Source organism: Ambystoma mexicanum, chromosome 6q (assembly GCF_040938575.1).
Source record: "Ambystoma mexicanum isolate Mex_15411 chromosome 6q, UKY_AmexF1_1, whole genome shotgun sequence".
Lineage (NCBI taxonomy): Eukaryota > Metazoa > Chordata > Amphibia > Caudata > Ambystomatidae > Ambystoma > Ambystoma mexicanum.
Genome location: NC_090937.1, coordinates 39,301,411 through 39,325,765, shown reverse-complemented (window position 1 = coordinate 39,325,765; position 24,355 = coordinate 39,301,411). Strand labels below are relative to the sequence as shown.

At 42.5% G+C, this 24,355-nt stretch overlaps 1 protein-coding gene across 6 annotated transcripts in view; it reads right to left on the bottom strand.

The window, feature by feature from the left end:
• The window catches only part of PTPN13 (protein tyrosine phosphatase non-receptor type 13), a 1,388,150-nt gene that overhangs the window by 513,483 nt on the left and 850,312 nt on the right, over positions 1-24,355 (bottom strand). For all 6 annotated transcript variants that reach the window (XM_069630435.1, XM_069630437.1, XM_069630436.1 and 3 more), the window contains one exon: positions 17,211-17,342. In XM_069630435.1, coding sequence (XP_069486536.1) covers positions 17,211-17,342 — 132 coding nt within the window. The remainder of the gene's footprint in view (positions 1-17,210; positions 17,343-24,355) is intronic.

Here is a 24,355-nt window from a genome sequence, read left to right as displayed (position 1 = left end):
TTGTCCAACTCCTCTTGTATTACTAGGGGACTTCAATCCTCACCTTTCTTCTGTACACTCTACCACTCCTTTTCTTTCTATTCTCGACTCACACTTTTTCACTTCTTCCGACACCTCCCACACACATTTCTGGTTCCTCACTTGACTTAATCTTTCTTTCTACTTTTACTGCTTCTCCAGTATTAGCCCTGCCTGTTTATTTATCAGATCATTATCTACTCGGTGTCACTTCTATCTTCCATTCCCCAGAGCTCTCCTACTTCTTTTCCTCCAAAAACTTTTTTCGGTGTGACGTACGCAGCTTTTATCCCACACTTTAACGACACATGTACTGCTATCCTTCCCTCACCTTTAAGTTCTCTGCCCTCATTGCTGATGAGCAGTGCTTTAAGTGGGCAGGGGCCTACCGGGGCCGGGCCCCGGCAGTCTCCAGAAAGTGGGGCTGAGCCGGGGCCCAGCCGGGGCCCCCCGTCCCACACAACATTGGCGGGATGCATTATCCCGCAGCGGCCGCGACGGGAGATGCGCCCGTCATTATGTCGGCCAAGCTGACAGAAGTGCTAGCCAACCAGAGCGACGCTGAGGCTGGCGGCACTTCTGTCAGTTAGTGTAACTCCCTCTGATGACCCCTCATCAGGGTCATCAGAGGAAGTTACTGTCCTTTTGTTTTCCCTCCCCAGGTCACTGACTCCTGCGGGCTCCGTGATCTAATATGCAGATTAAATCACGGAGCCCGCGGGTTCGCAGAGGGTGAAAGACGCCTCGGGCTCAGTGATCTATCTGCTCTGAGCAGATAGATCACAGAGCCTGAGGTGCTTTCTCCGTCGGCAAAGCTTTATAAAAGATGCCTTGAACTGTGTACGTTTCAAGCCATCTTTTATAAAGGTAGAAATATTTCTATGTTTATAAAAGACGGCTTGAAACGTGCACAATTCAAGGCATCTTTTATAAAGCTTTGTCGACGGACAAAGCCACCTTGCGGTTTGTTGAATCCGTCATCAACGCTTCATAAAAGATGCCTTGAATTGTTTACAGGTCAAGCCATCTTTTAGAAACATAGAAACATTTTACAAATATCTATGTTTATAAAAGGTGGCTTGAAAAGTACACAAACCATAGTAAGGTAAGCACACAAGTGTGCGTAACTTACTATGGTTTGTGCACTTTTCAAGCCACCTTTTATAAACATAGAAATATGTAACATTGCTATGTTTATAAAATATGGCTTGAAAAGTACACACACCATAGTAGTACGCATACAAACATAAATGCTCACATACATTTATATATTTGTTTGAGCACCTTACTATGATTTGTGCACTTTTAGGCCACGCCCACAATGAAAGCCACGCCCCCAACAAGGGCCCCCCCTCAATTTCTTACCCCACTTAAAGCACTGCTGATGAGGCAGCATCTACTCTTTCGTCATCTCTTTCCCTTGGTCTTGATCCACACTATCCTTCGTCAGGGAAGAATTCTAAATATTCATAATAATATTAAACTTCAACGTGATTCAGACAGTATATCTCCCCTGAAGGCTGTTAATACAGCATGAATACACTAAACCAACTGAAAGTGGACCCACTGGGTGTTCCCAGTTTCGGTTTACAAAGGTATCAGAAAAGGATATTGTTGACCTTCTGATACAACTGAAACCTACGAACGACTCCTTTCCCTATAACCGCTCTCGTAGCTAAGCGATTGTCATCAGAATTAACTCCTTTTGTACCTAATTTTGTAAATGCATCATTTATGGAGGGGGTGGTTCCAGCCCCCCTGAAGTTTTCAGTTGTTTCTCCATGGCTAAAAAAGGCAGTTTGGATCCTGTGGATGTCAACAATTATCGTCCTATTGCTGGTCTCCCGTGGCCAGGAAAAATCCCGGAAAAAGTAGCCACGAGTCAGTTACAAAATTACATTGAAGATAAAGGCCTCTTACATCCTTTACAATCCAGTTTTTGCCCCAAATTTGGCACAGAAACGGCCTAGATGGCGGTATGTGACGAGCTGCTGCAGGCGGGGGATTTAGGTAAACGCTCTCTGCTTGTAATGCTCAACCTATCCGCTGCGTTTGATACGGTAGATAACAGTATCTTACTAGACTGTATCAAGAATTTATTAAATGTGTTGGAAGGGTTTTAGCTCATTTCTAACAGGGTGCAAACAATGTGTTGAGGTAGGAGGTTTCATATCTGAAATCATTGCCCAATGTTGTGGTGTGCCACAGGGTTCTGCACTTTCCCCCCAATTATTTAATATTTATCTTCTTTCCCTAATGGACATCTTAGAAAAATATCATTGTAGGTTCCACCCTTATGCTGATGACACGCAGCTGTACATCAGACTTGATGATGTGGAAGATACCCTTGTTAGGGTCGGTAGATGTCTCGAGGAAATAGGGGTGTGGATGGCATAAAATGGACTACAGCTGAACCCAAAAAAAAAACTGAAGTCATCTTGTTTGGACCAAACATCTATTGGACGGAAATAGTAGCCCCCCCTCACCCTTGTTTTTGGGGTCCAGACTGAAATACGCCACTAAGGTGCATAATCTGGGGTGTGTGTGGCTGAGTGATCTGGGCTGTAGTGGTCAAGTCTCTGCCAAAGTACAATCTATTTTTTTACACCCTCCGGTTGCTGCAACAAGCATTGCCCTATGTACCTGACAATGATTGTGCCATGGTTGTGGGAACTGTAGTCAACTCTAAGTTAGACTATTGCAATGGACTCTTAATCGGAGCTCCGTCTAAACAGATTGGCTGCTTAAAAAATCACAAAATGTTGGAGTAAGATTTGTATTTGGTGTATCTTCACCGTTCCCTCCACTGGTTAGCAGTGCAGGACCGCATAAAATTTAAGATGGAGTGTCTGATGTACAAATACATGAATGGCCTGGCACCAAGCTATCTAAGGAATAAAATGAAATTGTATCATCCGGCTCGGGCACTAAGGTCAGAAGATGATTATTCCAAGGTCCAAATGTGTCTCAAGGTGAGACTGTAGCTTTTCTGTTGCTGGACCAAGATTGTGGAACAGCCTTCCGTTGAATTTAAGAAGGGCTAACTCCCTCCTGACTTTTCGTGCTGACCTAAAGACGTACCTCTTCAAATAAGGAGCTTTTGTCCTCTGTCTTGCACATTCCAATAGAACAAATGTTCACATGACTAAAATGTGCAACTAGTCTTTGTTCCATCTACGCCAGGATTCAATTTAGTTTGTTGTGCATGCGTTTACAAATGTTTCAAAATTCAATTCGTCTGCTTTCCACCCCACTTGCAAACCTTCTCAACCCTGGCTTTTCCCTCATTTCCACTCTATGCAATGTCTCCTTCGCTGACTTGAAAGGCGTTCGGCTCAAATCAAAATCTGCCTTTAATCCCTCTTCCTATTTCTCCTATCACACTCTTTACGACAATTGTCTATTCTCTGCAAAGCGTGCCTACTTTTCTGACCTTCTTCACACCCAATCTACCCATCCTAGGCGTCTTTTTCAAACCCTTACACAGTTACTCTCCCCTCCCTTCTCCTGATCATTCTCTTAACTCCACCCTGTCCAACTCTGATTTTGCTCACTTTTCTTCAAAAGTTCTCTTTTTGAAGCCTCTCTTCCCCCAGGAACTTTACCTCCTTCTCCCGCTACCCCTTCTGTTTTCATTTCTAGCTTTCTTCCTGTTTCCAACACCGATGTACTTCTCTTGCTAGCCAAAGCCCACCCTACTGCTAGTCCTACTGATCCAAATCTGTCTGCTCTTATACCTAAGGTCTACCCTCTTTTCATACCTAATCTCGCTTCTTTCTTTAACACTTGTCTCTGTACCTCTGTTTTTCCCCATGTTCTTTAACCACACAACTATTATTCCTATCCTGAAAAAATCCACAGCTGATCCTCTCATTGCTTTTTATTTCTGTCCTATCTCTCTCATACCCTATCTCTCTAAACTCTTAGAGCGTCTTGCGTATTCTCAGATTTCACCGATCTTTCTCTTCTTTCTCGCTTTCATTCTGGCTTTCATCCCCTCCACTCTACTGAAACTGCTTTGATCTCTGTGCTTAAATCTCTTCTCTCAGCTCGATACGCCAAACACTCCTCCTTACTTATTCTTCTTGACCTATCTGCTGCATTTGACACTGTGAATCACTCTTTGTTCCTGGAGTGCCTTTCCTCTTTAGGTTTTAAGGGTTCTGTTCTATCCTGGTTTAGCTCCTATCCGTCCAATAGAACGTTTTCGGTTTCATGAGCATGTACGACATCTATGTCTTTCCCCCTTGATCACGGAGTACCCAAGGGTCAGTCCTAGGCCCCTTCCTTTTCTCATTGTATACCTCACAACTCGTTGCTATTATCTCCTCTTTTGGTCTTTCACAACACTTTTACGCAGATGATACACAACATTTTCTATTCTTCTCTTCCTTCACTTCTGATATACACCATACCCTCACAGCTTGTCTCACTTGGATGGCATCTCACTTTCTCACCCTTAACGCAGAGAAGATGGCGGTCCTCTTCTTCCCTGCTAACACTCTCCCTCCTCATCCATTCCTCCTTCCAATCTCCCTATTTCTTCTACAGCTTGCAACCTTGGCCTTTATTTTGATTCAAATCTTTCATTTACTCACCACATCACAATCACTTCTCGTTCATGTCGTTTCCACCTCCATAATATCCGTAAAGCTCGTCCATTCCTCACTTTCCAAGCTTCTAATTTCCTCTCTAATCTTTTCTCGACTCTTCTAGTGTTCCACCACTCTGTTTGGTCTTCCGAGCTCTCGTCTTGCCCCTCTAAGATTAATCTACAATTCTTCCATTTGACTACTTTGTCTTCTTCCTTATCGAGACTCTATTTCCGCTTCTCTTGGCTGGTTACCTTTTCGCTCACAAATTAAATTTCACTTCCTTTGTCTAGTTTTCAATCCCTCTGTGGACTTTCATCTTTCTAAATTCTGTCTCGCTTGCTCTGGTCTTCCCCGCTTCAGACTCAACGTTACCTGTCCACCATGTGCTGAGTCCCGTTTTCGATCTTTCCACTGTCTTGCCCCCCTTTACTGGAATGCCTTTCCACTATCTCTCCTCTTCATTATTCTCTATTATCTCTTTCGCGTTTCCTTGAAAACCTACCTTCTTCAACATCCCTTAATGTTTGTTGCCAGGATGGACTGTTCACTGCTCATCATTTTTTGTACTGTATCTTGTTTTTAAAATGTACAGCGCTTTGGCTTAAGGGGCTTCATAAAACACAAATAAAACACAAATACACGTGCAACCCTCACACCTACCGCGCCTGGCTCATCTTTTGGCTCTTCCGCCCCTTATGTGCGTTTGCCAAATCTGAAGATGGCTGACAGGGGAGGAGTTAAGGGAGGTGTTTCTATGGGCTGTGGGCAGTATGACCCAAGATTACTGTACTAAAGCCTAAAAGTGACAGTTTTTATTTTAGGTTTAAACTGGCATATGGTATCTAGCATTCCCACTCTGACGATGGGGTGAATCTATGAAAGATACTAATGCTGGAGAACCCAAGTAACAGCTAAGTAACTTATTCCTTCTTTGCTATTCTTAAAGATACACAATATCAGAACAAATTCCCATGCAGTCAATTCTTATATTCAATATGGAGAATTAAAATCAACATTCTCCTGCGGGTTTACTTATTCCTAAACCAAACGTGTCAATTAGATTAATATAGCTATAGGACAGAGAAATTGTTTTAAACATTAATCATGAAATTTCACTGACAATAAAAACTATGTGATGTCAGAACGTTACTACGGGAGCACATCCAGTTGACGATTCAATAAACAGCTGCCATTTTCTCTTTTTACACGAGACTGCCGTAAGGATAGATCATGGTCTGATGAAATCCCACAAACCTGGGGTAAGATTATACAAGCGACTGCCTCAATTCAGTCGTAGAATTGGCCATTATCTCTTCAATTAAATCCTTCATGAACCCCACTATTAGTGACACCATATTTATATGTCTCTTTGCAGCTTTCGGCGGCATTGTACATCTTTAACACATTTGAAGACAGGTCCGATTCCAGTGAAGAATGGCGAGTGCTATCCAGTAGATTTCCTTTAGAATAATTATTATTGAGAACATTATTGGACAGAACATAGGACCTTACTCGATGCTCCCCCTACACTTTCAGATCTATATTTAAACTTGCATCATGTAGCCTTTCTAATTTATTGGACCTCAATACTGTGAAGCACAGGATCATTCTGAACTATATAATCCTGTGGTAAGAGGTAAGCGTTATGCTATTCCTCCGGGAATTGATTTTGTACAAACGCTGATCTAATAGAAATATCATAAAATTAGCACTTTTCCTTCTCATTTGTTGAATAGACACAGAATAAGAATTGAGAAATCAAATCATTCTTCTGTCCCAAGAGAACTGATCCTGTGGGTGAAACAGCCACAAGATTCAGCCAGGTAAATCGGAACAGAATACCATGTGAGAATACTAGCAAAACACTTTTGCTCCCTGAGAATTATGAATCAGAAGATATTGATGATCTTTTTACTAAGTCTTTAGATGATTGAAGTACTTTCGATATACTGAAATGTTTTCCAAAATGAAGGGAAATTCCGTAAACGCGTTAAGCTTTTTGTATTTCTGAATTAAAACACAAAAGTATATTTGAACTTTGCAACACTAAGTTGTTTCTTTACAGTAATGATATCATCCTTGAATTTATATTAATTTTGACTGATTGGTATCAGTATTTACGGTGTGCAGGTAGGGGACGGGAGTGTTCTTCACCTAAGGCCACTTCATTGTTTTTTTATCATAGCAGCAGCTTCTTATGCCAGAGCTGCATTTTTCTCCCCAGCAACCAGAACAAACTCATATAGTTCTAAATCACCAAACAGTACTCAGAAAAAGATAGGTGTGCGCACTACAGTACTATAGTTTTGATGCCAGCCATAGAACCACACACCAATAGCAAAAAGGATGAGAATAGAGCCACGAGAGTGAAAAGCACGATAGGGATGCAAACTGCCAGGCTGAGCAAAGCCAATGGAAGAATTGATGAGTGCGGACCAAAGACTGGCAGCAGACCTGGCAGTGAGACAATCGATGAGGAGAAAGCTAAGTGCTGCGGCTAGTCTAGATGGGGAGTCTCTAGGACAGACCCAATCCAACGAAACAAGACCACAAAACAATATGGTGGGCTCATAGGATATTGGAAATCTAGTGGCACTCACTTTGGCATAATGTAGGAGCAAATGGCTGGCAACACACTAAAAAGGGTACAGCAAGGTGTATCCACAATAAAACATCTGAACTCTCTACCAACCTACTCTCCCAGGGACAAAATTGAGTGTTCTATGAGCACCCTTGCCTCGGAAGCCACATGGGCTACTGAAATCAGCACACCAAGAAGGAGTTGCAGCTGTAAGGCAAATTCAGTAGAAGACCCTGACCGCAAAAAGGCAGTTGAGAAACTAGAAAGGCAGCTAAATCTTAAGTGGACTTCTGAAGTAAGCAAAAAGAAGCTCTAATTGAACGTCTGACTAACAGGGAGCCATGCTAGCCTAGTTTGACGATTAAGGTTGGAGTTGCACACCAGAAAGAGATACCGCTAAGCACTCTGCAGAGAGTGTACATTTGAAGCTCTACTAAATCTATCATTGTTGTGTTAACCTTTTTGTCTCGAAAAGCTTAGATTGACAAGCTTTGCCTGGCTTTGATAAAGAAGCACCAACTAGCGTAAAAATCATCTTTTCAAATGCTTTTGCACATTGATCACTTTCACTTCTTGCACTGACTTCCCTTTGATCGGTCAGTGAGTATCAAAGTCTAATTCAAGAAGCTATTCCCCCTTTGTAAGGCTCTGAAAGTATTGCTCCCTAGTTGTTAGAACTGCCTATACAGGAAGGTCTAGGCATTTATATTGTATTCCACTCAGCCTCTGCTGTCCCAGCATATGCTTGTGGGAGGTGGCAAGGGGGTCAAGTTTTCGATTGTGTCCCAGTAATCTGGGACTCATTTCTTCAGACCTTTAGTATCAACTTTACTGTCTAATTATTTGCTAGCATGCAAGACAAATGGCATGTGGTTCATATTTCTTTGAACAGCTAAGCTTTGTTTGTATGAATATTTTAATCAGTTGCTTTGTTGGTGCAGTTACTCTATTACTGTATGGATACACTAAACTCCTACAATATTATTATGAAGACAAATCGTTTTTCCTTTGTAAAACTATACTGAAATATATTATTTGGTACTGATCATTTAATAGGGCTTCTAGATTTGTTTTCCAATCACAATTTCCGCATTACGCTACTGAGCAACTTGCAGACAATCTGTAAAAAGAGCTCATCACCACCAACTAACTATCCCGGTTATGCATAGGCTCACCAATCAAAAGCCCCTCTCCTCAACTTGCAAGGACTTTTTGCCTAAAGCCTATCAGTGAAATATTCCAACCGAGCCATACTACTGAGCACATGATGTCCATATGAAGGGCTTGGCTGAAAATTAACAGTGAAAGGAGGAGAAAGTTTATCACACTAAACATACCATTCACAGACAATATAGTGGTGGGTTTGAGGAAACGCAAGATAAAAAACCTTCTACCTGCACTAGCAGGCATGATAGTCATTCTCGCTTCCTCTAGAACCAGTAAAAAAATAAATAAACAACCTGTTGCTGTTTCCGATTTTTAATCTGGCAATTATTCAGTTTGTGGTTTTGCTCTGCTCAGTAATTATGTCAAACCTGTTCTTGTAAATGCAACATTAGCCTGCTGAACATGGCACACTGCAACAATAACCTTTCATAGTATGCAAATGTGCCAAAATCCGATAATGACTTAAATGTACTCTTGCCTCAACCCCGGGTTACACAATGTTGCCAGCAGTGCAATCTGGACACAGTCTGGCAGCTTCGCAGTGAGAAGCAGCAAACGTCTCAACATCAGCAGTGTTCAATGAAGGTGCACCATAAGCCCGGGAATGAAGCAGTTGTTTCTCTTCTTGCCCTCTATGAAAAAAAATATTAGTATCCCCAAAACACAGTGGCGCTCATATTGCTCCTAGACATAATTTGATGGTGGGGGCCTTGTAGTTTGCACTTAGGTGTAGCCAGGTCCCCGATGCCAAGTTTTTGTCATTTGCTATGTGGGGTTCATATGTAAAGGGCAAAAGGCGGCATACAAGCGGGTACGCCACCTTTTACCCTTCACATTTGCACTCTGCATGCCACGTAGCGTTTATTTTTGGATTGTGTCCGCATGTCGGTAAGATTTAATTTTCATTTTGTGGACACTGTTTACCATGCGTTAATGCTGCCGACATACAAGCATGTTGGAGAGCGTCTACAGTGCATCCCTTTGCTGGTGCAAAAAGCCGTGGGGCTTCATGAGGATACCCAGCATTTGCGCCCGCATGAAAATGTATGCATGCGCAAATGCTGAATTTATTTGTGTGTCGGTGAGGAAGGGAGTGGGAAAAACTCAAGTTGCGTTCTGCCCCCCCCTCCCTCCAACATACAAATTGATTAAAATGCTGCATACCGGAAATGCAATCTGTAAGAGTATTACACAAGGCTTTTACGCATTGCATTTCCGGTAAGCAGGGCAGAAAAGCAGCACCTATAAGTCTTGGGTTAAATTATATAAACCCACTATTTTTGTACCTTTATGACCTTACCCGTAACTTCCGTGAAACAGATGTCAACAAAGGTATTTGTTCCAAATGTGAGGCCTTTCTAGCAGCAAAACCAGGGACCAAGAAAGAAACGTAGCATTAAAAGCCGCCATGAACATTAAGTCCATCTCCAGGTTCTAGTCCCCAAACACAATACATGTAATCACTAGGGTATAAAGTGCGGTAGGTTCATCCTAGTTCGATCCCACAAAACTGCACAAAGCCCCACAAGACAGGATCCTGCTGAAGGCCTGATTTAAATTGAGATCGGCCCTCAGAGTACAAGTCCTCATCGCAGAGTTTAATGTTGCAAGTTCGGAAATCTGTTGGCGTTGTCTGCCTGCCAGCACAGGCACGGATTTGGTGCTTTTTCAGCAGCTGATGGACACCACCCTGGAACCTCCTGTAGAACTCCCCTCCCCTTGCGTCTTCATATTCAAAGGCCCCTTGAATAGCTGTTCACACTAGCTGGAAAATGCCAACGTGAAATAGCCCGCGGCCACCTAACCATAAAACAGGTTCCTCGCATAAATAGTTGCAAGGTCTTTCCAGTGTCGTAGTTTATCCCCTGTGCACAATAAAAAGGCCTCCTCCACACACGGAGCAACAGATTATCCTGTCACTTCATATAAAATAATATTAAAAATGGCAAGAGCACACCAAATGCCGTCCCTTTGCTCACTAATTGAAGCATCCCTTGTGGGTGAGGAGTTTTTCACAGATATGATATGATATTTTATCTATATCGCGCTCATACACAGGTGTTTCAGAGTGCGACGAGGCAAAGGGAGGGGAAACGGGGAGAACAATAACAACGATCTTACTAGGCCCAGTGACATTGAGAACGCGCGAGTGCATGGGTAAGAGAAAGGAGGAAAAGTGCATGGAAGGGGGAGAGTGGAACGTGTGGAGCAGATGGGAAACAGGATAAATATACAGGATAAAGAACCGTCACACACATTAAAACTACATCAGTTGGCTGAAGGGCACATATTGCCTGTGTCTCCAAGAGAAAAACACTAGATACAAACATTAATTGGATCCGTTGCCCCAGTTAAATAAGGCAACTATGGCAAACGATGTCCAACCAAAAGAATACACATTTTAGTGGGAGGAATATTAATGAATGTGCTTGCTATAGTACAATTCTGCGTCGAACTGTTGTAGGATTGATTAGCTGTAACATTTGGAAAAGGTAACCTGGTTCCCACTTCCTCACATCACCCAAATAGTTCTGAAATTTGGTGAGCTTATGCAAATGACCTTTTCTCCATGTGCCTCAGTCCTCTCATCTGCTCATGTTGAGCATGCACAAAGCTGTGCCAAGAACGAAAAGTGCAATATAACAACAAGGCCATTCGACTTTGCCTAGTGTTTAGAAGTGGTTTAGCTGGCAGTGTTGAGCTATGCACAAGTCTCCTCATTCCCTTTGAGGCTCCCTAGTAAAGGCAAGTTTCGAAGAACACTGGAGACCGAGCATATGGAAGGCCTCCAAATACTGAACAGGGTTCAATGCTGCAGAGATTGTGAAGCTTAACAAAATCCTGAATACTTTAAATAAGGCCATGCCGACCTACTACATAGGTCACACCCCCTTCAGCTTTAGCCCCCATGCGCCCCCAGACTCCTTTTCTATTCCGACCAGAAGCACTATTTGCACTAGTGGCCGTTTGACAATTACCACAATGGGGTTACGCTAACTATCACCAGTCCCTTCATTCATAGATAGTAGACAGATTAGGTAAGCAGAGAGACTGGGACTTTTTCCACTTGTGAGAACTTGAGGTTAAAGGGTCGCGGTGTTGGTGCTGATTTGGTGCAAAATATATAAAAAGTGAGGACCTCCATTTAGCACTCTGCAGAATTTTCAATCTGGCAAAATGCCTTCAGCGTTCCCAGTGAGTATGCCCAGAAATGGCCTAATATTGGTTTACAAAATGTTACACCCGGTTCTTATATGTAGATACGCTGCTAACCTCAAAACACATGAACCTTATTTTTTTTTTGTGCCCAGATACGTGACTCTCCAGAACGCAGGCCCAAACTACACAACTAAGAAGTCTGCCTGACACCTGCCTCCTAAGCAGGAACAGCATATGTGACTAAATATCAAAGCATTCATATGCATTCAAATGTACTTGGATGCAACACATGTATGCATTATTTTCTGAAACAAGGTTAATTCCTTTCGATTAAATAGTATCCACACAGTACAATACAAAGACATGACTCTGCTGTCCTGCCCTGGGGTACACTAAACTGGCATTGAGTTTTCAATTTTATAGTAAATAATTTGTATTTACATATTTATTGACAGTTTAGAACATTATAGCAATCTTAACAAGATATTAACAAATATATTGAAAAATAATCCCACCCACCCTCCTTCACAGTAGTGTTTTATAACAGTGGCATATATACATGGAATATAACATATTTAAGTATACATTTACACATCCAAGAATCTTCCCAAATTTGTTCATACAGATGTCTTTTCTTATTCCTGTACATGATCACTCTCTCCATTGTTGACATTTGCTGTAAATCTAACATCCAAGCTGACCTAGAAGACATTTGTTCACTCTTCCATTCACGCAGTTTTTTTGTTGTTGTTGCAGAAATGGATGCTCTGAAGAACTAACAACGCTGCAGGAAAGACAGATCCGCTATCAAATCCTCCTCCCATAGGATAATACTTGCAAAATCATAATTCACATCAATCATCAATACTTTGTTCACTTTCAACGAAACCTCTTTCCAGAATTCTCTTAAACTGCTACACTCCCATATCATGTGCTTGAATGATCCCACACTGTGTTTGCATTTCCAACAGTCCTCTAATTGTAACAAGCCCCTTGCATGCAGTTTCTGCAGCGTCCAGTACACCCTATTCAAGATTTTGATCCGTCTAGCTCTTTCTCCTACATTTAATGTCATTGTCACATTTTTTCATATATTATCCCATCTGTTCACACTCATCTCTGAGCCTATCACTTCTGACCAATTGACCAGTAACTTCCCATTAGTTTCCTTGCATTGTGCTAAATGTTTGTAAACCTTTGAGGCTGTGTGACCCGCTATCCAGCAGGTCACACCCAACACATTTTTGTTATCGAGGGGTCTGTGCTATAATAGGGTGAGTGTAATGTTGTGTATATGAGAATCACAGACTACCTCCTTCCCCTGTATTCAACTGGTTTTTAGACCCAAACCAGTTACACAATAATTGACACAGTTGTCTACAGGCATAGACAAGACTCAACAACTTTATTTCTCATAGAGGAAACTATACATTTATTTATTTTACAAAAAGCTTCCTACGTTCAGGATGTATTGTTTAAAAAACATAGCACATCATGATTTTCATAATCACTTACAACAATTACTCTCATTCTACAAGGGTTAGTGTACAAACAGTGGCATCTTTCCTATGCCATGAAATCATTGATTCTACAAAAAACAAGATGTTCTAGAAATTCACATTAATTGCTGAACATCTTACAGCCGAGCAAGTCGAAAAACTCGCAGACTAGGGCACATTCACAATGTGGTTTTTACAACAACAAAAAAAGGACTTGGGCCGAAACGCAGTGAGTTGACACATCTTTAAAACGTCCAGTCCAAATCAAAGCCCTTGGGGGTAACCAACATTCAGTACCCCAGAGATGAGGAAAAGCAGTGAAGAGATAGGGTCACAGGATAGAACAAGGGCTAGGTCCCTGTTGCAGGAATATAAAAAAAATATGAAGTATGAGAACATACTATCCATGGGAAAAAGTCTTTTTTGAGTAGAAACCACATTGTGAATGTGTACCAGTTTTTCGACTCGCTCTGCTGTAAGATGTTCAGCAATTAATGTGCATTTCTAGAACATCTTGTTTTGTGTAGAATCATTGATTTCATGGCATAGGAAAGATTCCAATGTTTGTACACTAAACCATGTAGAATGAGAGTAATTGTTGTCTGTGATTATGAAAATCATCATGTGCTATATGTTTTTTAAATAATACACCCTGAACGTAGGAAACGTCTTGTAAAAATACATACATTTATAGTTTCCTCCATGAAAACAGGAAATGTTTGAGTCTTGTCTATGTCCGTTGACAAGTATGTCAATTATTGTGTAACTGGTTTGGGTCTAAAAACTGGCTGTGTGACCATTCAACTTGAAATCTATCAGCCTTTCCATCCAGTCTTTGACCTCTTCAGGAATCCTATCCCCTCACAGCTCTCTTCAGTTTTCGATATTCCCCAAATGTGCAGTCTTTAAGACCCTTTTCATTAGTTAATCTGTTAAAAGTGATACATTTTATTATCTTCAAATAGGTCGCCCAACCATTGGAAACCACTCAAAAGCCAATTTGGCCAAAACAAAGTTTTCCCTTTTAGCTTAATCGCTGGATTTAGCCACAGCAATGAATTACTAGAACTGGAGACATCTTTATTGGTTTGCTTCATTAGGCCTTTCCAACATTCCCTCAAAAATGTCGTTTGTGCATACGAGTTGCATCTTCCGATGTCAGTATCGCCCTGGGTGCCAGAAGTACATCTACAAGTTTCAGCTTGCATCCAGACATCCATCGAATTTTCAATTAATGGAAGAAAATGTCTTGCACTAAAAGCTAGGTGGTAGTTTGCAAAGTCAGGGACTGCCAATCCACTATTTTCAGATAATTGAAGTTTCCAAAGCTTCAGTCAAGGTTGTTTCCCATCCCACAAGAATGGTCGTATCAAGCTTTCTATCTTCTTTATAGCCTACATTTTTGCTACCATTGAAATCATAAAGCAGGATGTAATTAATACGTGGAGCTGAAGTCATCTTTATTGCGTTCATTCTCCCCCATAGGCTTAGTCTTAATTCGTTCCACCTACGCTAGTCATTTTCCAGGTTTTCAGTAACGTGATACAGATTCACATCCATCATTCGATCTACATACTTTGTTAACCAAATACCTAGGCATCGCATTTTCTCCGGGCACCATCTGAAATCATATTTACCCAGCCATTGACTGGTGCATGCTTTTGAAGCTGGCATTTCTTCCAATTTTGACCAGTTTATCTTGTAACCGGAACACTTATGACTTTTTTATTTGACTCATTGTTGACGGGACAGATATGTCTATATTTTCTAACACCAGAAGCATATCGTCCGCATATAGCCATAGTTTTTGTGTGGCCTCTCCAAATTGTTCTCCTTGAATCAAAGGATCTCCTCTAATCTTTGCTGCCAGTGGCTCCATTGCAAGGGCAAATAGCAGTGGGGAGAGAGGACATCCTTGTCTTGTTCCTCTTCCCAGTTCAAATCCTGCTGATGAAAGAGACCCTTTGTATTCACAATTGCCGCTGGTCTGGAGTACAAAAGTTGTATCCAATGAATCATGCTTTCTCTCAATCCAAAACCTTTTCAAGTTGCCATGAGGTATTGCTATTCAATGCGATCAAACACCTTCTCTGCGTCTAATGAAAACAGTGCCACCTCAGTCGGTAATTTCTTGCTTTCGTATAGGATTAGCATCAGTCTGCGCATGTGCTCAGATGCATGTATGCCTTTAATAAAACCTGCTTGTTCCTGATTGACGATTTCGGGTAACAGGTTCTTTAATCTCATTGCCAAGACCTCTGCAAATATCTTATGATCAGTGTTAATCAAACTTATTGGTCTGTAGCTACTCAGATTCACTGATTGTTTCCCTTGCCTAAAAAATAGGGAAATAGTGGCATGTCTAGTGGTAGAAGGAAGTAAACCGTTGTTTAGCAAGCAAAGCAATATGGCCAGCATCAGGGCATACACTTCATCCAGCATAATCTTGTATAATTCTGCTGGCAGACCGCCTGGGCCCAGACATTTCCCCAGGTTCAGGGGGCACGCCGCTCACTTAAGCTCATCTATGTTCAAGTCCTCTTCTACACTCAATCCGCCCTCCAGTTTCAGTCTCTTTAAATTACATCCTTTAAAATACTGCTTCATAATGTCTGGGTTCATATGTACATCCGATGTGCATAGTTTTGTCTAGTATTCCTTGAGCTATCTATTGATTGGAGTTGGCTCATATGTTAAAGCACCTGTCATGCCTTCAGTTGCGAAAATTGATTTTTCATTGTTCATTACTCGAAGACGATGAGCCAAAAGGCGATCACATTTTTCTCCTCCCTCATAATAATTTCATCTTGTTTTAAACAGGAGTCTATCTGCCTTCTCTGTAGGTATTTCCTCCAGTTTCTCTTTCTTGATTTAAGAGCGTTGCATGAGTCCATGGAATAATTTATGATCGTTTGCTTTTCAATTTCTTCTCCCAGGTTCCTCGCCTCCAACTCCCTTTCTTTTTACTTGAAAGGCCAGTGAGCATGCCCCTTATGTAACATTTGATAGCCTCCCAGACATCCTCCACCACTAAACCCTCCGTCCAATTTTTCTCAACAAAAAACTTTGACTCTTTCACAATCTTGTCAAGTAATTCTACATCATCAAGAAGCGCAACGTTTATTATCCAGATACTTGTCTTAGGCAGTGGAAACGATAATGACACTTCAAGCAAAACTGGGGCTTGATCAGAGATCAAAATGGTTTTTATATCTCCCCCTTTATAATTCTGTGTGCACAGTCCTGACATCAGGAGGAGATCAATTCGTGAATACATACTATGAGGTCCAGAATGAAATGTGTATCGTTGGTCTAATGGGTGTTGAAGTCTCCATTCTTGTAACCTGCGCTCTCCCATGAAAATGAAATCCATTATGGCCTTCAGTTTCACTGCACTTTCAGTACTCACGGTGTCTACACTTTTATTCAGCATTGGGTCAAGTGTGATATTAAAATCTCCTCCCGCTATGAGGTTGGATTGATTCACATTCTGCAAAAACTGCGTAATGACACAAACAATTCGTCCTTCATTGTCCTTTTTACAAGTAATTTCAGATACTGGCAAGTTTATCCTTATTAGAATACATACCCCCCCCTTGAACTTGAGGTAAATGCTTAACAAAAACCCTTCCCCACCCAACTTAAAATATGATGATTTTGAGATGCAGTGTTGATGAGCCGGTATCCAGTGATGTTACTGAAAATAAAATACTGAATCAAATTTTACCGAAATAATACCGAAAAATAAATAGATATGGGGTGGGGGTAGAGGGTTGAAAGGGGTGGGTAAAAATGTAGGGAAAAGGTGGGTTGGAGGGGTGCCCAAATAAAAAAATGTTTAAAACAAAAACAAATCGCTATTTCTTTTTGTTTGTGTAAAATTTGATTCCGTAAAATTTGATTCGGAAACATAACATGGAACCGATGAGACATGCTGAGAGGCAGGAGAGAATGTGTTCCTACCTCATTCAATAATGTGAGACCAGCAAATGAGAAAAGGATACTCAAAATGCTCGTCAAATCAAACTTTGCCACTAACGTTAATGTGCAGTGTAGATTTTTATGCAACATTCTACCAGCATGGCAAATATATCATAGTGAACAGCTTTCTACTTTTCTTTGTTAAACATACACTCTTTCCAATGCCTTTAGGCATGTGTTCCAAAGTATATATAATTGTTTAAGTAATACCTTTGGGAACCTTTTCCTTTGGCTGAGAGATGACAAGTGTCACATCATCCGGAGCATTGTGCAGGATTTCAAGGGCTGCGTGGTGGCTGACGCCTTCTAAACTCACGCTATTCACTGAAATCAGGCGATCTCCTGTGAAAAAAGTGGACGAGTTAACATACAAATAATTGAGAGTAGGGCACTTAAAAAGGGTGCAAATGTATACAGCAACAAATACTGTAATTAAGATGTAACAATGCCCACCCAGGATTCCATTTTGCCTGCCGACTCTTGATGCATAGTGGCAACATTGTTTACAGATTTAGTCTTGCTTAATCATTACCACAGATTCCCTGTGAGTCGGGCCTGTTAACCCATTTCTGGGTTCAGGTGTAGTTCTACTGAGAAGTTGTTTTATGCACTAAATACCCTCTTTGTATAGAAATACTCTGACATTGCTCTTGTGCTCCCGTCCCTCATATGCTGTCCCTAGGGTGGAGTTAGAACTGGCCAGGACTAACCTACCAGAGGCAATGTAAGATTACGTGAAGTTTTTCACTAAATAATGTGAATTCAGAATTGTATCTTGCACTGAAATTAAGAAACATGTTAAACAGATAATGCAAAGTGACAAACAAGTCATGTTTTAAGCTTCAATGATCACAAAACATGTTACTTAAACTGTGCTTTTGTAATTATGCTGCCATGTAAAAGGGGAACACATAATGAACTGTGCAACTTGTATTTTAGTATTCTAGAAGGAAATGAGGAACCAAATGTTTATTACAAACCATCTGATTGATCGAGTTCAATTTGTTGATAAGTCTATAGTTTATTAGATTGCCATTACCAGTAAATGAATGATACAACATGCATTTTCCATTCACATGTAACATCGAAATGATTAACTGAGTTTGAATTCAAAGCTATATGTGTAAGCTAGTGTCTGTTTTCTTAGATCCAGGAACGCACTGATCCATTATGTATCACTTTGATCAGAGTTAATGGACACATCTGTAGTGTTAAGTGACTTCAATTCAGCAATCCCACTAAGTCAGTGCCTCGTCTGCGACGCCCAAGGGAAGCCCTTATTTATATATTTTTATGACAAGTTATACTCTGGATGATAAACCCTTATATAACGCCCCTCTCTTTGAATCCCCCTGACCTCACTGAGCCAAGAAGTAGGTTTGTTTTGCAATTTAAAAGATTTATTGGAAAAATTAAACAATATATATATATCACACTTTTATAATAAATTAATATTTGATATCACACTTAGGCATATGACCGTGATCAGCAATGGATGATGTTACACTAGCACACTGATTTAATTACTTAAGAGTTAGTATAGGGAGGATAAGGTAGCTGAGAATACTTTGATGATTTCAAGGAAAAACAATGATGGAAAAGAATGCAACACAGGAATAACCTTGATTTGATTTCAACAAAAGACAATGTAATCACTTTTCCCCTTTTGGCAATTCACCCCCCCCCCCCTTATGCAATATAAAAAGATGGAAAGGATGCACACAGTTCTCATGAATACAATCAAATGTAGTTCAGTTCCCCCCTAGCAAGCTTAGATCACAGGGATGATTTTAAAACACAGGCAAAATACTTTAAATGTGGTTTGCAAAGAAGTGAAAATATGCTAAAAATGATGTGAATTCCCTATAGGAGAGTCAGGGTAGGTGATAGCTACTTAAGGTTAGTTCAAGCCACACTGGCAATGCTCAATGAGGGATTAGCAGGTTGAAAACGAATTTTAGCAGTTCAAGCAAAAGCGGCTATTTTGACAGGAGCTAATAGGACCAATTCGCAGCATTTTTTCCTAATGTGTCGAGCGCGATTACGGAATAACTATAAGGAATATAGGCTTGTTGGAAAGCTTAGATTCTTAGCTTTCCAACAAGCCCTAAACCGACTTTCTACTCATTACAGTTTTTCCGTAATCGCGCACGACGCATTTGGAAAAATTGCTGCAAATTGAAAAATGTGCTCCTGTCAAAGATAGCCGTTTTTTGCTTGAACTGCTAAAATTCGTTTTCAACCTGCTAATCCCTCATTGAGCATCGCAATTGTGACTTGAATTAATCTTAAATAGCTATCACCTACCCTGAACCTCCTATAGGGAATTAAAAGCATGTTTAGCATACTTTACTTCATTGCTACCACATTTAAAAGTATTTGCCTGCTTTAAAATCATACCTGTTTTCCTCTAAGCTCGCTGGGAGGAACTGGAACTTTGCATTGCATTTTGTTTGTATTCCTGAAAATTGTGTGCTCTCCTTCCATCTCCTTATATTGCATAGGGGGGGGGGAGTGAATTGCCATCAGGGGAATAGTGAACATATTATCTCTTGTGAAACCCTATCAGTTATTTCTGTACTGCATTCTTTCCATCATTGTTTTTCCTTGAAACCATAAAAGCATTCTCAGTTACCTTTTCCTTCCTATATCAACTCCTAAGTCATTAAATAAGCGTACAATTGTAATATTATCCATTGCTGATCACCATCATATTCTTAAGTGTGATATCAAATATTAATTTATTATAAAAGTGTGATATATATATATTGTTTAATTTTTCCAATAAATCTTTTAAATTGCAAAACAAACCTACTTCTTGGCTCAGTGAGGTCAGGGGGATTCAAAGAGAGGGGCGTTATATAAAGGTTTATCATCCAGAGTGTAACTTGTCATAAAAATATATAAATAAGGGCTTCCCTTGGGCGTCCCAGACGAGGCACTGACTTAGTGGGATTGCTGAATTGAAGTCACTTAACAGATTGGGGGCTCGAGCCGGGGATTCTGGATTAGATCTATCACTTGTGCAGATTAATACAGTGTGCTAACTGACAGGATACAAATCCTGTTGGATCACCACGCCGTGTTACAGTGTAAAAACACCCCTCAAAAGAACGCTCCAAGGAAACGGTCTGTTTTGCAAAATAAAATACAAACTTCTGTAAGTCAGGAAGGAAATCGATTTCCAGAATGACGACCTTGGTAGATATCAAAATAGCCAGAGAACACCTCTTACATAAGCTATTTGTGAGAGGTGAGTGGGCTTATTAGGACCAGGCGGTCTGGTTGCAGGCAATCGCACCCCAGATCACTGAAACAGGGTCAGACATATGGAGAGATCAGGGTCCATTACATGTGGCCCTGAGTGAACTATATATGGCCCCTAAGGCTAAGGATGAGCACAACAAGATTGCCAGGGTAGCGGCATATTTATATTTATATATGGAAGCTATACAGGACAAATGTGCTGAAGGCCAAGATCTGGCAAATAGGCAACTGAGGGCAATAGAGAAGGCCCAATCTGACCTGGCCTCTTCTGAACCGAGGCTGCAGAGGAGCCAGGAGTCAGAAAATGAGAGTAGACAGTACATCATTAAAATAAAGGAGGATATGGATATCCTGCAACAGGAAAAGGCTTACCAGGATACCAGATTTCTGGCCTTGCAGAAGGAGTACCAGGAAGGTTTGGACTCCCTACTGCAGAGCCAGAAAAAGCTGGAGCAACAACTGGACTTCAACAGGGCATGCACAGAGCAGGTAGCCACCCTGCAAATCCGACTAGACAGAGAGAAAGAGGAAAGCAATAAATTGATTTTGAAAGACCTGGATACCCAGGCAGAGTTTGATCAAGAACGCCAGAAAGCTGGGGCCCTTAAAAGGCAGAGGGACGACCTGGCGGCACAGATGCAGGCTCTTAGTCAGGAAAGGGACACCTTAGGCCAGGAAGTCTGCAAATTAAAAGAAAAAATTGAAGAAAATCACCTGGCCCTCCAGGGACTCGGTGACCTCCAAAAAGAGCATCAGAACTTGTTAGAGCACACCAGGAGGGTGGAGGAGGCTTTGGCAAGAAAGGAGCAGGCCAGTAGGGATGGGACTCAGGAGGTAACCCTCCTGCAGCAAAGACTGGCCCAGTACTCCAGGACCAACCAGGAGGCACAGAGAGAAAATGAGGCTCTCTGTCAGCACAATGATAGGCTCCAGAAACAGGTAGCCATGCAGGAGAGACAGAGTCTAGTAAGGCCTTAACTGAGGAACTGAAAGCGCAGGCTCTTGCATTGCAACAGGGAGCAGGGGCTGACAGAGATGAAGTTCGCTGGGAAAGGGGAACACCTGAGCATAACCTCAGGAACCTTAGTACCAGAGGCCTTCATCTCTCCCAGTCCCTGGACTCTGCCACCCCCATGTCCCCTGGCGTACATGAGCACAGGGCCACAGGGATGGCAGATTACTATACAGCCAAAAGTATGGGGCTCATAGGCCAGTACCACCCAGGAATGGATGGGCGGGCATATGGGTATGGGCACCTAAGTACAGTGCAATGTCGTGGGGAACCCCAGGAGAGTAGGCCCACTAAGGGCATCCTGAAAACCTCTGCCCAGTTAGGTCAGTGGGGGGGGGGTACCCACCAACTCCTGGCAGCAAGGAGGAATCTGAAGACTCCTCTGAACATCACAGGACAAAGGAGACCAGGTCCCCACATTCTTCCAGCCATTCCCAGGCTCGCAGAATCCGGGAAAACCTGGAAGATCAGACGGGCACCTCTGGGAGCAGTGCTTCTGAGTCAGAGGATGAATGGACCAGGGTTACCCGAACCAAAAAGGCCAATAAGGCAAAACGTGCCTTGCTTAAGGACCCCTTAAAACAGATTAAGGCAATAAGGAGTGTCATCACCCCTTATCACAAGAACGCCAAGTGTTCTGTTTGGGAACACTTGGAGCTTTATGAGCAAATGATGGAGACTTTCCATTTGAAAGACAGCAGTAGCTGCATTCAGTATGTAAAATGGACATTCTCCCCAGAATACTCCACCTTCTTTGCGGGGCTGGAGGACCAAAATCATTCAAGATGGTCCACCTATGGGCCATCTTGAAACATTTTTCTGTTCACAGAAATCCCCAAGAGGCTCGCAAGGCAGCCTACAATTTGCAATGTGGGGAGGATCAGGCCCACAAGAATTTGTGCAGGAGTTAAAGCGTGCTTTTGCGCAGACTACAAAAAGGGTACGCACGGACAGTAAAGAATTTGTTAATACATTTTTCCATGCCTTACCCAAATACATAATGACCCAGCTCGTGAGAGACTTTCACGAGAAAAGATCTTTAGATTGGGTCATTGAGCAAGCCACCCGCATCTATGAGGTGCAGAAACCGGTGGAAAATAAGAATCAGCCCAAAAACCCCAAAACCAACAGCACCCCTGCTGCTGCCAAGGTGGCAGAGGTAAAGGTGGCCCCCATTTTAGATTTGGAGATGGGGGCCTAAAAACCTGCCTGCATTGAATAATTCACTCGGGCCAGTCACAGACAGGGAGTCAAGGAGGTAATCCCACAAATGGGGTCCCTCGCTCCCCTGACTATGTAAGTCCCCGCCTCAAGGGAAACAGACCCATCCTGGGTTTCGTGTGGACTCCTCCAGCCCAAGGGTGGGGATCCAGCCAAGCACCTGACCCAGGGAACTTCCCTCCTAACTTCCCACAGGAGGGCAGACATTCCCCAAATCCTGGGCAGAACTCGTTCCCCAGGTATCCACCCAACTTCCAGCCCCAAAATCATCCATCCTTCTTTCCCCACTTCCCTGAGCCCGGACCACCTAATCCGGGAGAGGGGAGGTCAAGGGTGGATGGGTACCCAAATCTTCCCAACCCGGGGTACTACAAGAGAAGGGATAGCTACCCTTCCCGGGATCAGCCCAGGGGAGAAAATAGAACCCCTTATCAGCCTGAGCGGGTTTCACAGTTAGAGCGCCAGGTCCAAAATCTGGCACAGGAGCTGGGTCGCGTGCTGAGGGCTCAGCAGAACCCTCAGATTGGCATGCCGGCACAGAATGCACCAAACTCTGGGCCTGGTGCTCCAGAACAATGACGGGGGCAGCACCCCGATAACCCACCAGTTCCCAGGGAGGAGGCACAAGGGGAAGGGGGTGTAAAGCCTTGGTGGAAGCTTCCTTCCCCACTTGTAAACAGCCCCTGGAAACCCAGGAACCGGAAACAAAATCTCCTGCCCCTAAAAGTCTGTCTCCCAAGGAGCAGAGGGGGGGTAGGAGAAACAAAGTACCCAAAAAGACCCATTTTGTGGAGGATGTACAGGTCTTCTAATTTGAGGGAGAGGGATCCTCAGAGGATCCTGGGAAAAGGATCTTCTCCTTCAGAGATGGGGGAACTCCTCCCAAGGAAAAATGGGTCCCAATGGATTCCAACCTAGACTGGGTAGATGTGGGGATTAAGCTGTTCTATCCCAGGACCAACAATACCGAAAACCCCTGGTTCAAACCCATCCTGGTGACTGCCTCCAAAAAGAGGGGGCGGCCCAGAACCGGAACCAGGGGAACCTAAAACCGTATCAATAGACTGGGTAGATGTGGGGATCGAGCTGTCGCCGCCCATCATCCTATCCCAGAACCAACAATACCAAAAACCCCTGGTCCAAACCCATCCTGGTGACTGCCTCCAAAAAGGGGGGGCGGCCCAGAACAGGAACCAGGGGAACCCAAAACCTTATCCAGTTGCCAACTTTTTCTTTCAGATTCCCGAGACTCTCCATAGAATTTTGACCAAATCTCTTCTCTCTCAATGTCCAAAACCAGAAAATTAGCCCCCAGTTGTCCAAAAATGTGCATTATCTGTGCCCCCTTACAGAGAAGGAGGGAAGATAATATGCCCCGGTTCAAGGGCAGGGGCAGGGTACAATTTTGGCACTGGTGGACACTGGACCCCAAGCTACCCTTCTGTCCAAAAGGGCCTTTGATGAGCTAACTTTAGGAAGGGGGCAGAATTACCAAATTCCTCTCACCTCGCTTCCTGGACAACTTCAGAACTTTGACGGGAAGGAAATTCCCGTCAAGGGGACTGCAGATTTGGACATTAAAATTTGGGCGACACAAGGTGAAACACCCCGTCATAGAAGTGACTCCAGAGGGCACCCCTTCTTTACTAGGGAATGTCCTCCTGAGAAGGTTGTCACCCCTAATAGATTGCGTAAACAAGGTCCTCTGGACCCAGACTAGCCGACCAATAAAATTAAAACAGAGTGTCAACCATGTTAGTTTAAACGGCACCTGCCACATGGTTGAACAAAAATCTGACCAAGTAGAATTTCACTTCTAGAACAACCAAATTCCAGATGTGACAGTAATAGCAGT